This window comes from Stomoxys calcitrans, chromosome 3 (genome assembly GCF_963082655.1).
Source record: "Stomoxys calcitrans chromosome 3, idStoCalc2.1, whole genome shotgun sequence".
Taxonomy (NCBI): Eukaryota; Metazoa; Arthropoda; class Insecta; order Diptera; family Muscidae; genus Stomoxys; species Stomoxys calcitrans.
The window spans coordinates 10,307,122-10,322,216 of NC_081554.1; the positions used below are offsets into that span (position 1 = coordinate 10,307,122).

The 15,095-nt window shown below is 38.2% G+C and overlaps 1 protein-coding gene across 1 annotated transcript in view; it reads right to left on the bottom strand.

The window, feature by feature from the left end:
• Nucleotides 1-7,783, bottom strand: part of LOC106082578 (protein Wnt-4) — a 117,088-nt gene extending 109,305 nt beyond the window's left edge. The window contains exon 1 of the mRNA XM_013245192.2: nucleotides 4,878-7,783. Within this exon, the coding sequence (XP_013100646.2) occupies nucleotides 4,878-5,479 (602 nt within the window). The 5' untranslated portion in view covers nucleotides 5,480-7,783. The remainder of the gene's footprint in view (nucleotides 1-4,877) is intronic.
• Between the last annotated feature and the right edge of the window lie 7,312 nt (nucleotides 7,784-15,095).

Genomic DNA, 15,095 nt, shown 5'->3' on the forward strand with positions numbered 1-15,095 from the left:
TTTTATTTTATTTTATTTTATTTTATTTTATTTTATTTTATTTTATTTTATTTTATTTTATTTTATTTTATTTTATTTTATTTTATTTTATTTTATTTTATTTTATTTTATTTTATTTTATTTTATTTTATTTTATTTTATTTTATTTTATTTTATTTTATTGTATTTTATTTTATTTTATTTTATTTTATTTCATTTTATTTTATTTTATTTTATTTTTGCTTTAGCTTTTTAGATTCTCCCATGAGTTCCATCAAAGTTGGCAACACTGGTTCATTCCGTTTGTGAAATCTGCAAAAGAGACTTTCTTAGGTCCCTTTATTTTGGTATTGACTTTCAAAAATGTAGCTGCGGTTTTAACTCCGGTTTTTGTTTTGTTACCGTTTGCAGTGTTCTTTGTTGTTGTTGTTGTTTTTTATTATTTTGAATAATCGCGGGTAATAAAAATGCAACTTTGGCAGTAACAAAAGCGCAGAACGCATAAAACAAATTCCCCAAAGAAAATAAATTATTTGTGTCTTTGTCCCCGTCGCGATGAAAACCTTCATCGCTGAGGGTGGGTAGTGTGGTGTGGGGCTATGGTGTGGTTTGCGGTTGTGCGGGTGTTAAAAGGGGAGGATTTGGTGAATGCTTCAAATGTACCACTAATACAGAATTCATTATGATGATAATATCAAAATTAATGCGTTTTTTACAAATTACATCCTTGCACTTCCAGGACAATCATAAAAATGCTGTTTTTTTTTGTTTTGTTCTGCTATGGCTTTGTGGGATTTCACAAAGATTCCATCATAGCATCTGGCCTAAAGGATGGAGATGACATGGCTTTAAAGCAGACTATTAAAATTGTGTTTAATTAGAAAGTGTATAAGGCACTAGATAGACAGAAGGAAGGACGTTCGAGTGTAAGCATTCAGGAATAGAAAATTTATTGCTGCGTCTCGTGGCTAAGGATAAAGTGATGAAAAAGATAACTCATCCAATTATAAAGTATATAGCAGTAGGATTTGAATTGAGACGGGATTGATTTTATCAATCGGGAATGATTAGCTTTTTGTCAAAGTTATAAGGTAAGGCACTCATAGAAACGTTTTTTTTTTCTCTTATTTTTAAATAGCAGTTTTTTAAACTATTTTTTCCCATGGATAGTAGGTCACAAACAATAATTGGTAGGAACATAAACCAAAGAAGCTAAATTTCAGGAATTGTTTCGTGTGGGGCGTCTAATGAAATTCCGCCACAACACAAATTGCAGCACCTCTCACAATTATTTAGTAATTTTAGAAACGCACGATAGGTCGCTCCCTAGCTGAGTTAGTAGCATTATCGGATTACCATTGAGAGGACGTGGGTTCGATTCCCAATAGACGTCTGGTCTGTCGCTACTGTGGTGTAACAATGTTTAGTCCAATAGTCTAAGTGAATCTCTTTAGGCATAAGGCCTAAAGCATTTCCCATCCTATAAGAAAATATTGTAGATATAGGGCACAATGTTGACGCCGTGGGCTCGAAGTAGGACCTGAATCCGACGTCAGTCCATTGACTGAAACGGTAGACGGAGATAGAGAAAAGGTGCAATATAAAGACATTGCAAACAGGATAAGAGAACATGTTGTCTTGGCATAGGCGGGGTGATGAGGACCACGCCTACAAGGGTACTAGATATCCTACATATAGGCTAAGTATGAGACAGTCACTACTGCTATAAAACATATGGTTGTTGTTGTAGTAGCAGTGTGTGGTACACTGAGGCGGCAGCCCTTGCCCATGAAGGAATTCATCGGGTCAATACGGTACATACAACCGGCTGCCATGGGATTGATAAAACATATGGTGATGGGAGTGAGTGGATAAATGATATCTTGGCACGGGATAGCTATGAGCACCATACAAGCTCGAACTTTGAGCTCCGATCTGTGTGTTATTCATCGTTGTCACGCGGACTTAAAGCGGAATCGAACGGAGAATCTCAGTGAGAGGACAGGCGGCTGCGGCTCCTGCTTAAATACTGAGTACCTATGATGCTCGATATGACAAGGCTATTCATTGGTGCCGCTGCTGAAATTTTTTTCTGGTCGTTCAGCGTCACAGGCGGACATGCTAACCTCTGCGCTACGGTAGTACCAGATCATAGGAAATCTGGATGAACTGATTTCGGATCAGACATCTTATATGAGTTGTGAGGTTGAGTGGGAAGCACTGCTGCCAGCTGCTTGGGCCCTGATGGAATCGCTCTGGTATTGCCATCTGGAGGTTCATGCTACATCGATGGATCAAAGCTAGAGGAGAGAGTAGGCCTGGCGGACCACAATGTAGATTGAGGACACAGGTACAGAAATTACCTTACCAGCATATGGTCCTGCAGGTAGAGATGCAGGCAATCACGGAATACATGAAGTGGTATGGTGTTAATGCGAGGACGTCCTGATGGCCTATAACAACCAGTACGTCGACGACACTGCCAGTCTTGGCTATAAGAAATACATTAACGCTATCTGTAAGAATTACACGATCCGAATCGTTTGGGTTCCGGCCCGCAGCGGTGTAAGAGCGAATGAAAACGTTGACTAGTTAGCTGTAACCAGTGTTGCCACTCAAGAAAATTATTTCCTACCAAAATTTAAGGAAAAAACTACGAAACCCGACCAAAACCTACCAAAAGTTCTACAAACCACGGCCACCACAGAGTTCGCCATTGCGCCATTACATTTGAAACCCATCAAATTGTACATTTCCAGCCCTACAAAGTTTACATACTACATCGTCGTTATATTCATAGACGATCATAGACGATCTTGAAATGTCCGTAAGTCTGTTTGTACAAATCACTCGACTGCCTAAAGATAAAATTTAGCCTATTTCTTGATAAAACCTTTTATACCGATTTCCCGATAAGAAACCTTGATTTCATAAAAGTCGCAGTTCTGCCACGACGAGTATCGGGAGATCGGTCTATATAGCAGCTATATCTAAATATGGTCCAATCTGGACCACATTATACAGGAAAGGGTAGGTAACAAGTAAGAAGGCATTAAGTTCGGCCGGGCCGAACTTTGGATACCCACCACCACGGGTACATATGGAAACCACATTTCAACTTTGTGAAAAATGCATATATCCAAATACGGTCCGATTTGGACCAAATTCGGCATGGACATTGAGTGGTCTAATAAAGTCACTGTTTAATTTTTGCTCAAATTTGGTCTGTTTGGCAGCTATATCCAAATATAGATCGATATGAAGCATAAAGGAGACGGATGTCAAAAAGCCTAACATTAGTCACTGTGTCAAATTTCAGCGAAATCGGATAAAAAAGCGTTTTCATAGGGCAAGACCTTAAATCGATAAATCTGTATATTGGCAGCTATATCCAAATCCGGACCGATCTTCGCCAAATTGAAGAAGGATCCCGAATGGCCTAATACAATTCATTGTCTCATATTTCAGCAAAATCGGATAATAAATGCGCCTTTTATGGGCCCAAAACCTTAAAACGAGAGATCGGATTATATGACAGCTATATCCAAATCTGGACCGATCTGGGCCAATCTGAAGAAGGATGTCGAATAGCCTAAGATAACTCACAGTCCCAAATTTCAGCGAAAACGAACAATCAATGCGACTTTCATGGGCCCAAAACCTTGAATCGAGAGATCGGTCTATATGGCAGCTGTATCCAAATTTGAACCGATCTGAGCCAAATTGAAGAAAGATAGCGAGTGGTTCAACACAAGTTTCTGTCTCAAATTTCGGCAAAATCGAATAATAAATGTGGTTATTATGGGGCGAAGACCTTAAATCGTAAGATTGGTCTATATGGGGGCTACATCAAGATAAAGTCCGATATAGCCCATCATCGAATTTAACTTGCCTATGGACAAAGAAAGGACCTGTGCAAAGTTTCGGCACATTTTCATTTCATTTTTAAAGAGTGTTGCTAGATCGTCTTAGATTTTTACGCTGATCAAGAATATATATATAAACGGATATTTCGATGTGTTGCAAACAGAATGACAAAATGAATATACCCCCATTCTTCGGTGGTGGGTACAAAAGTGGTAAAAAATATTTGCAGTTACCAAAACATTTGAAATTTATGAATACCCAAAAAAGATTTTTATTGGTCTGATACCCAACAAATACCCACGCATTGGGAATTTACCCGGTAGAATCCCATCTTTACACATGGCTCATTTGCTGGCCTTATGCGTTCGACTTCTACGAGGGATGCTATATAAGTTTCTTCTCTAGGCAACAACAAGTGTTGCCTAGATGTTGGTACCAGAGAACATTGATACCGTGCGTGAACTTATAATGCAAGATCTTCATGTGGCATACCGTGAGCTGGAGGCATCCTGGGGAAAATCTTTCACCAGCACACATTCGACATTGGACGCACATTTCGAGGTGTTACAAACAGAATGACGAAATTAGTATACCCCCATCCTATGGTGGGGGTATACTATGGAGGGTATAAAACGTAAATTGAACATCACACATTGTTGTCTGTAAAATTAAGTGGTCGCAAGATAATACCTAACGGCATTAATAATGTTATGTATTAAAAAAAACACCACGAAATTTTTATCTCATTTGAATTTTGAATCCAACCTTTTTATGCCCCTTCAATTGTCAAAACATTGCAAGTTATAAAATGAATTATGTATGTCCTGAGAAAGATGTCTATTAATAACAAACAGCCATAGGATAAATTCGAGATTTGAATTTTTCCCGCCAAATATTCCTTCATCCTAGCCAAATTTATTACTGTATCCAATTTAAATGTTGTTTCACTTATCGACATTTACCAAGTTTTATACTTCAATTATCATAATAAAATTACAACTAAATTCAATAAAATAAAAATTTGTACTTACTAATATTGTGAACCTCCTCCCATGCTGTTGCCGCCTCCACTCATGGAATCAATACTGCCGGCTCCCATATAAGAGGGATTATAACGACCTCCGCTGTCCGAGTTGGTGGCACCCGATGCCATACGATGACCGGGAACAACAATGCCCAAATTGGCTAAACCAGCCAAGGCATGGCCATGATGAACACCACTACTTCCACCGCCGCCTCCGCCGCCGGGACCATGCGAACCCATGGAACCTCCTGAAGAATGGCCCATAAGACCAGAGCCACCCATGCCTGCCACGGAACCCATTAAACTATTGCCGCCACCCATGGATGAAGTTAAACCATTTAACCCAGGATTGCCATTCATCAGGGTATTGAGCAGAGAGCTATTGCCGGCCAGTTGATTGAGATTTGAACCAGTTGATTGTTGATTGACTAACCCTATATTTTGACCGGTGGGTAAACCGGTAGAGCCCAAACCATTAGGACCGGGATTTTGTTGTAAGCCTCCATTAATTGTTTGTGTGGGTAAGTGTAGTGAGATGTCATCACAAGTAATGAGTTGTAAATGCCAAAGAGCCACTAGGGCCATAGTTAGGAGCCACAAAAGATGCATATTGGCGGTAAAGGGGATTTTCAATGTTGTTATATAATAAACACTTGGTTAAATTTTTTTAGTTTTGTGGATTATAAGCAGGAGATCAAACTCTTCTATTTTTTTTTATTGTAAAGGGAGCTCCAAGTTTATTAATTTTTTATATAATTTGTTATAAGTACTTGGCATAAAAGGACGTGTTATTTTGTTTTAATTTTTATTATGTTTAATAAGTTATGCTAGCTCTACTTAGATTTATACTTAGAATTGTATACAAAAAATGCTAATATTTATTTTATTTGTTGTGAAAGTTTTTATTGTTATTTAGTTATATTTTTGAGATTTATGTATTATTTTTTATTTTATTTGTTTGTTAATTTTTTTTCTTTTTGGGGATTTGGGTTTTTTTGGTGGGTTGGTAATACTTTTTGTTGCTGTATGTATGTATGTGTATTTGTATTCTGGTTAAATTGTTTGACACTTTAATTGTTGTTGCTTAAGAATTTCATTGATGTTATTGTTTTGTTGTTGTGTTTTTATGCTTCTCTTTTTTTAATTGCTTTAATGGCCTTCTTTTCCTTGAAAGCCTCTTTGATTTTCTTTCTTTTGTTGTTTCTAGTTTAGCTAATGTTTGTTGTTGTTATTATTGTTGTTATTCTAGTTTTTTTTAGATTTGTTCAACACAATCTCTTTTTAATTCATCAGCACTCAGTGTGTGAGAGATCTGAACTATTGCGGTGATATTTTGCCGCCATTTATGAGAGAACATGATTTGTTGTTGTTTTTTTTTTTTTGCGTCACTGCTACACCTGATGTGTTTTATGTTGTTGTTGTTCTTATTGCTGGAGATCTTTTGCTAACGGCATGTGGAGAAATATGATCACTAACTGACACACATACACATCACCTGTAATCACCGGCATATACACAAAAAAACACACACTTGAAAAATCCCTATGCTGCACTCCTCATTCACTCATTTTCTGGCTGGCTCACCCCAAAAAGAGATTCAAAGAGAATTTTTGTTGGATTTACTTTTTTTTTTTTTTTTTTTTTTCTGTGTGATGTTGTTGGCTTGCCGCTGTCGTCGTTTTTGATGGCCTGTTTTGTTGTTCTTGTTTTTGTTGTATGGTTGGTTGATCGAAGGAAAAAGCCTTTAAAAGATCACACAAAAGGCCGACAAAATGCGCGCATTAACTTTACGAAAACATTTAGACACTCCACCGCGCGCACCGATTAAAAAATATCCCCAGCGACATACACACACACACACAGAGACGAGAGCGCGAAATACCGGACAGACGTAGAAGAGATAGTCAGTTACAGAATGCGATGAGGAAGGCTTGCCGCCGCCTTTGCCCTAAAACACGTTTACTCCTATCATCAATGGTGTGTGGGAAGGGGGTGGTAGGTTGGCCCAGGTTACACTGGGTTTGTTTATATGTTGTTATTGTTGTTGCTGGTACTTTGTTTTTTGTTGCTTTTGCTTTTATTGTTTTGGTCTTCTCCGCACTAAGACGCTTATGCAGTTTTTAGTTAGTGTGGGGTTAGTGATAGCGCAATGGCGATATGGACTGCTGCCGTCGCCGCCGTTGCCTTTAGATGTGCCAGACACAAGGTGGGTTCTTGGGTTAATTTGTTGGTAGCCAGGCAGAAAGATAGGTAGGTTGGAGTGTCCAAGTTGAGTAGGAAATAACAACAAAATAGTGCCTTAGTTATCCGTTTATCGGCTACTGCAAGTGGCTGCTGCTGGTATTTACAAGTTGACCATTACCACCAACGCTACGCTATTACAGGCAACCATCGTGTAGTGTCACTTGCCCTATAAGGGGGCCGGCAAGCGGCTTTTTTTGTTTTTTGGCTCTCTTCTAAGAACCCAATAACTTTAAAGTAACCAAGACTAGCCACAAAACTTCTTCGATCAAATGAGGAAAGTAGAGTAACAAATCACTTAGCCCTTTAAGGGCTGGGCTTTAGGAAAACCTACAAAAATGCATTTGGGCTAAGCTAGGTTTTGGCCAAAAAACACACTGAAACACTACTTGTTTTTTGTAAAGGTTTTTGTTTTTAGAATTTGATTACAATAACAAATGCTTCTTCTTCTTCTTCTTGTGGATAGCCCACAATTATTTTAGTGTTTGCCACTATTATTCTTCTGATTTATTTATTTTTTTAGTTTGCTCTCATCGACGCACGCTTCAAATTACGACACGTAAATTTTTATTTTTAAACATTTAATTTAATTAATTCTTTATTAATTTAACGGAAATTACAATTCAATCTTTTTGTTTTAATTTTTAGCTTCTCAATCCACGTTCTATCGCTTTGATGAATTTTTTTCGACTGAATTGAATTTTTCGATTTTTCGTATTGGCCCAAGTGTTGTTTTAGTAACGCAACACACACTCAACGGCGAAGGAAGAACTAACTTCGTTCGTTTTGCCAGTCAGTGTTGAGTATTGGCGCTGCTGTCGTCGTGTTGTGTGTTGCCGCCAGTGTTACCATTGTGCGTCTAAAGTAGCAATTCTCTCAATTCTTCTAAAGGCAAAGAGGTGAAGGTAAAAAAGCCTTATTTCACATTTTCTTTGGGAATTATTTCATAGACATTTGGGGTTTATTTCGTATATCCGATGATCAAGGCCAAATAAGGTCATCTTGCCAATGGCGTAAATCGGTTTAAATATTATTTTTTTGAGTTCAAACAATCTCATTTATCAACAAATAGTTGCGAAAACTAGTTATAGGAGGCCACCGTGGAGCAGAGTATAGCATGTCCGCCTATGACTCCAAACGCTGGGGTTCAAATCCCGGCTTGATCATCAGAAAAATTTTCAGCGGTTGGTATCCTTTTACCAAAATTGGCTACATTTGTGAGGTATCGTGCCATGCTAAAACTTCTCCACCAAGTGGTGTCGCCATAGGGCACGCCTTTCGGACTCGCCATAAAATTGAGGCCCCTTATCATTGAGCTTAAACATTAATCGGACTGCACTCATTGATATGAGAGAAATATTCCTGGTTCCTTAACGGAATGTTCATGGAAAATTTAGTAGACTTCATTTAATCCAATTTGGACATTTCTTCACTTTGGTGAGTTTTTCTAAAAGTTACAATGGCCCGATTAATTAGTTTTTTTTTATTTGTAAAGTATTAAACAATCATTTTGCGACTATAGTTTGAAAGCCCTACTTTTTTGTGTCACTTTTTGTGCGACCTTTGCAAAATTCTCAACGGTAACCCTGGTCGATGTTATTGCTGGCGCTCGTTCGTTCGTTGCTTCACATTCGTTCGGTTTTGTTTGGTGTTTCATAGTTAACAACAACTTCATTATGATGTTCATGCACGCAACATGAGTGTTGTATGCTTGTAGTAGGCCAAGCATACTGACTTCAAACATGCCTGTTGGTCAAGCACATCGCAGTCGTCATTGTCGGCATGCTAGCTATTTGTTGCATGTGGCAAATGTTGTGTGTGATGATTGTGATGATATTAACCCTTAAATGTTTGTTGCTGTTGAATTTAGCTTTGGTTTGTTGCTTGTAGCCGTTGTAATGTGTGCGCAATTGCGTGTACTTTGATGTCGGTTTACAGTGGGAGGTATTGGGCAAATGGATGTAGAAAAATAAAAGTGAAAAATCAAAACAAAAATTAAATTATTTTGCAAAAAAAAGGTAAAAAATAAAAAAAAAAATATTTTTAAAAATTGTCATGAAAAAATGATAAAATGCATCTCGCTATTTAAGTAATCTGGGGCTGATGAAATATTTCCATTATTGCTGCAAAAGTGAGGGAGCTATCAAAACTAGGGAGCTATAAAACTCCCGACATCCGACCCGTACATGGCTCAGATCGAACCAGGTTTATATATGGCTGTCTTATAGCCCGATCTTCTGATATAGGGTTTTAAGCTCATAAATGGCCCATTTATTATTCGATTTCATTGAAACTGCAGGTTAATTTAAACTGTTGGTTATAAGACTCGCAACATTCAAGCCGAATATGGTCCAGATTGGGCTACATTTGGATATAGCTGCCATGTAGACCGACCTTCCGCTATTGCCCTAAAGCCCATAAAAGTCGCATAAAATTTTCGATTATGTAGAAATCTGGAGCAGTTAGTTATATTGAGTCTCCGGACAAATAATTACAAATCGGACTTGTTTTAGTTATATAAGCCATATATACTGATTTGCCCATTAATGGTCTTCTTTGGACAATATTTAGATGTTATTAGTTGCCATACAAAGCGATCTGTAGATTTAGGGTTTTAAAACCATAAATGACGCATTACCCGGATTCGTTCTATTTGAGACGGTAAGCTATATTGGATCCCTAGACATTCTTGCCAATTGCGGTCCAGATTGGACGTGTTTCAAAAAAGCGACTAAAGACCGATCTTTCGATTTAGGATCTTTATCTCATAAAAATCAGATTTATTAATGGGAGCTGTTATAGACCGATTTGGATCGTATTTGGCACGTTAGTTGTAACAGAATGGCACATGCTAAAAATGTTATTCAAATTTCGAAATCTAAACCGATATTGCCCATTAGCATTCCCTTAAGACGTACATCAATCAGTAGTATCTGTGGAAAATTTCAAGCCAATATCTTTATTCGTTCGTCCGCTATTGTGATTTGCACGGAAGCGGAGGGACGGATATGGGTAGATCGACTTAAAACGTCTAGACCATTAAGCCGTTTTCCCGATAATACTTATTGGGCCTCTTCAGTACGTATTTCGTATCCGATTGGGTTGAAATTGTGCACGATGACTTTGCCTTCAACCTTCAGTGGCTGTACTTAGTGTGGTCCAATCTCTGATATGGTTCCCTTAGGAGGAAAAAGTCGAGCTAATTTCACCAAGGGAATGAATATCACAAGAATTGAAGGACTTTTATTGATTACTGAAAAGAAATTGCCAGGCGGCCAGTCTAATCATCAGTACAATAGTGCTGCTCTCTATCGTGCCGTCTGTCAGGCCTACGGTTCATAGCCTGCTAGTTTGTAGCCTTGAAATTAGATTTACATCCCGATTTGGAATATGGGGACTTTAATTTTGCTATCAAATAATCCCTTCAGCCGTTGTACAACATATTTTCATGTGTCAACATCGCTTTCTATTTTTTGATGAAGTCAAGGTAGGCTTTTTCCAGCATCATTGTGTTACGGTTCATACATACCAATAATATTGATGACCTCTAATTCTTATTCCAATTTTTGTCTGAATCGATTCATAACTAGCTACAGCTACAATATAAAGCGATCTCCCGATTTAGTGTCTTGGGACTCTAGAGGGCACAATTCGTTATTCGCAATTCGGCCCACATCGGTCCATCACCTGATATGCAAATTTGCCCACAAACATTCTATTTGCGAACAGGGGCTAACTTCTCACATATCAATGAGTTCTGTGAGATTCCGGAAGCTCGATTTTGATCTTAGACCTATGTTTCTGGACTTCACCCTACTGGACAAGGTTAGATTGTCTTAGAATTTTACTAAGATCAGCAATTTAGTATATGTTTTCGGTTCGGAAATGGCTAAAATGGTGTGACAAATATAGTCCCATCCTTTGGTGGTGAGTATAAAAATGTTGTTGGTATATTTTTTTAGAGTTCCATATTCCATTTTGTACCTACTTGTTAATGGAAATGGTGTAAAACTATTTGGCTTCTCCCATTCATTCTCATATTTGGCTAATGTTCTTGTAATGCATTTTTTAGATAATTTCTAATTGTGTGTCAATACAAGGGACATTGAAAAAGATAGCCACGACGCTGGAACCCTGAATGTCGTATTTTATGTATTTATGACCTGCACATAGAATTACCAAAAGTCAACAAATCAACAATAAGTTAAGGCAAGAAAACGTAAAAAAAAACACAGAAGTGTACACCAACTTCCATACCTTGCAATGGGTATACCCATACATTTATCAAGCGATCCTCATAGCCCTCCAATGAGCCATACATTAGAGATCAATCCATCTATACACCCTATCCTATTCATTGCCTGTAACAATATGATTATAACTTAAAGTAAACAAATCAAAAAGAAGAGAAACCGAAATATGTTTTTTTTGTGAGGAAATTCTTTTAAGATTTTTTCTTTTATATTTTTAAACGCATAAAATGAAAAATATTTTGGTTTAGGGCTTTGAAAAATAAGAGATTTTTTCTGTTTCCAATAAGCGCGCCAAGCACATGCGCAGCCGCATTGTTGTTTGCAACACCGCCACAGGAGCAGACAGCTATTTTAACATATATGTGTGCTGAGAACATTTGAAAACTCTCTATCTAATGATCATCAATGCCATTAAAGGAGGATTACAGTCAATACATAGCAAGCATCAATGACTGATGGAAAGAACTCTTGCGCTTCATGAAATTTGATAGAGAAGTAGTAGGGGATCATAACATTCATTAGGGCCCCCCCTACCCCTACCCAAAAAAACCAATTCAACTAAACAACACTAACCATGGTGAATCACGCACTCTTTGGGGAAGGGGACAGACGAACGGTGACGGGGATGTCGACAGACAACTGATTGCTGATATTCCACTCCAATTATCACATTGGCTATGGCTATGGATGGCAGCATCAGTCACTCGGGGGTTGTTGTCAGCTTTAAACGCCTTGTTGTAGTGATTGAACGGTTCACTACATAGTAGGCATCCTATTGGCCCACCATGAGGCATATTGCCTGGGCCTCTTTAGCATTTTCTTTTCATTGCATTGCCGTGAGTGTTGTCATGTTACATTCAATCACCTTTCGTCACTTTGTCAATCAAAGCATCATCATTATTATCACTGTATAGTTTTATCTCTTGTTAGTTTCCGTATGTGAGCATGAAACATCACTTTTAGATGGCAATAAACAAAACTTCTTTTCTTTATTGCAGCTAAAGATGCATGCAACTGCATTAGTAATCTTTCCAGTCTCAATATCCTAAGTGAACTCCTGCAACAGTATCTCTTGTTGATCGTAAAAATGTCTAGCATTTTGATTTAGGAGACATGTGATGGAAAATTTAAAGAAAATGCTTTCAGTTTCAAAAAATTTCAGGCTTGATATTTGATGTAATTTTCTTAAGGTATTTTCATACCCTCCACCTGACGATGGGGGGTATAATTATTATACCCACCACCGAAGGATAGGGGTATATTCATTTTGTCTTTCTGTTTGCAACACATCGAAATATCCATTTCCGACCCTATAAAGTACATATATTTTCTTGATCAGCGTAAAAATCTAAGACGATCTAGCCATGTCCGTCCGTCTGTCCGTCCATCTGTTGAAATCAGCTACAGCCTTTAAAAATAGAGATATTGAGCTGAAGCCACATTTATTATCCGATATTGCTGAAATTTGGGACAGTGAGTTATGTTAGGAACTTCGACATACTTCTTCAATTTGGCCTAGATGGGTCCAGATTTGGATATAGCTGCCATATAGACCGATCCGCCGATTTTGGGTCTGAGGCCAATGGAAACCACATTTATTATCCGATTTTGCTGAAATTTGGGACAGTGAGTTGTGTTGGGCCCTTCGACATTCTTCTTCGATTTGGTTCAGATCGGTCCAGATTTGGATAAAGCTGCCATATAGACCGATCTCTCGATTTAAGGTTTTGGGCCCATAAAAGGCGCATTTATTGTCCGATTTGCCAAAATTGGGACACTGAGTTAGGTTAAGCCCCTCGATATACTTCTGCAATATGGTACAGATCGGTCCAGATTTGGATATAGCTGCCATATGACCCATCTCTGAATTTAGGGTCTTAGGCCCATAAAAGCCACATTTATTATCCGATTATGCTGAAATTTAAGCCTTTCGATATCTTCCTTCAATTTGGCCCAGATCGGTCCAGATTTTGATATGGCTGCCATATATACCGATCTCTCGATTTAAGGTTTTGGGGTCATAAAGGGCGCATTTATTGTCCGATTTCGCCGAAATTTGGGACAGTAAGTTGTGTTGGACCCTTCGACATTATTCTTGAATTTGGCTTAGATCGGTCCAAATTTGTATATAATTGCCATATAGACCGATCTCTCGACTTAAGGTTTTGGGGGCATAAAAGGCGCATTTATTGTCGGATTTCGCCGAAATTTTGGGACAGTGAGTTGTGTGGGGCCCTTCGACATTATTCTTCAATTTGGCTTAGATCAGTCCAAATTTGGATATAACTGCCATATAGACCGATCTCTCGATTTAAGGTTTTAGGGCCATAAAAGGCGCATTTATTGTCGAATTTCGCCGAAATTTTGGGACAGTGAGATGTGTTAGGCTCTTCGATATTTTTCTGCAACTTGGCCCAAAACGGTCCAGATTTTGATATGGCTGCCATATAGACCGATATATCGATTTAAAATCATCCTTTCCTAAAGGATGAGGTACATTTAGTACCTCTTCCTAAAGGATGGTATACATTTAGAACCCTAACCTAAAAGAGGGGGTGCTCTGTTACCCTTTCCTTAATGATGCGGTGCTTTTAGTACCCTTCCCAATGTAAGGTGTACGTTTAGTACCCTTTACTAAAGGCAGAGAACTTTTAGTAAACTTTCCTAAAGGAATAGGTACTTTTAGTACACTTTCCTATAGGTAGGGGTATAGTTACTAGCCTTTCCGAAAGGAAGGGGTACTGTTAGTATCTTTTCCTAAAGGAAGGGGTTCTCTTAGTACCCTATCTTAAATGAAGGGGTACTATTAGTACCCTTTCCTAAAGGAAGGGTTACTTTTAGCACCATTTCCTAAGGGAGGGGGTACAATTAGTACCCAAAGGATAGGTTGCTTTGTTTCCCTTTCCTTAATGAAGGGGTACTGTTAGCACCCTTTCCTGGTGGAAAAGTAATTTTAGTACCCTTTCCTAACGGAAGAAATACTTTAAATAGCCTTTGCTAAATGAAGTGGTACTTTTAGTACCCTTTCCCAAACGAGGGTGTAGTGTTAGTACTTTTCCTGAGGGAAGTGGTACTTTTAGTACCCTTTCCCAATGGAGCAGGTACTATTAGTACCCTTTTCCAAGGGAAGGGGTACTGTTAGTACCCATGTGGGATCGGATACCGTTAGTACCCTGTCGCAAAGGAACGGGTACCGTTAGAACACTTTCCCAAGGGAACGGGTTTCCTTAAAGAAGTGATTCTTTGAGTACCTTTTCCTAAGGGAAGGTAGGGGGTACTTTTATTATTCCTTCCTATTGGAAGTGGATGCTGTTAGTACTGTTTCCCAAAGATAGAACTGTTACTAATTACAAAGCCTTTTCCTAATGTAGGGGTAGTAAAGGTAGCCTATCCCAAAGGAAGGGGTCCTGTAATTAGCCTTTTCCAAAAGAAGTTGTTCTTTTAGCAGTCTTTCCCAAAGTAAGGGTTATTGTTAGTTACCATGTCCCAAAGAAAGGAGTTCCGTTTATAACCTTTGCCAAAGGAAAGGACACTTTTGTTACACTTCCTTAAGAGTTTAGATTTCATAAAATTGTCTACATCCAAACTTTTAGATTTTGTCCTTGATCTAAGAATTTTGGTAGTGATTGCGAGCCAACCAAGCGAATCTTTAGAATAGAGATGCTGTCTTTAAATTTTAAATTCTAAATAATGAACTACAAAATAATTTGAAAGAAGTGTATAGAGTTGAA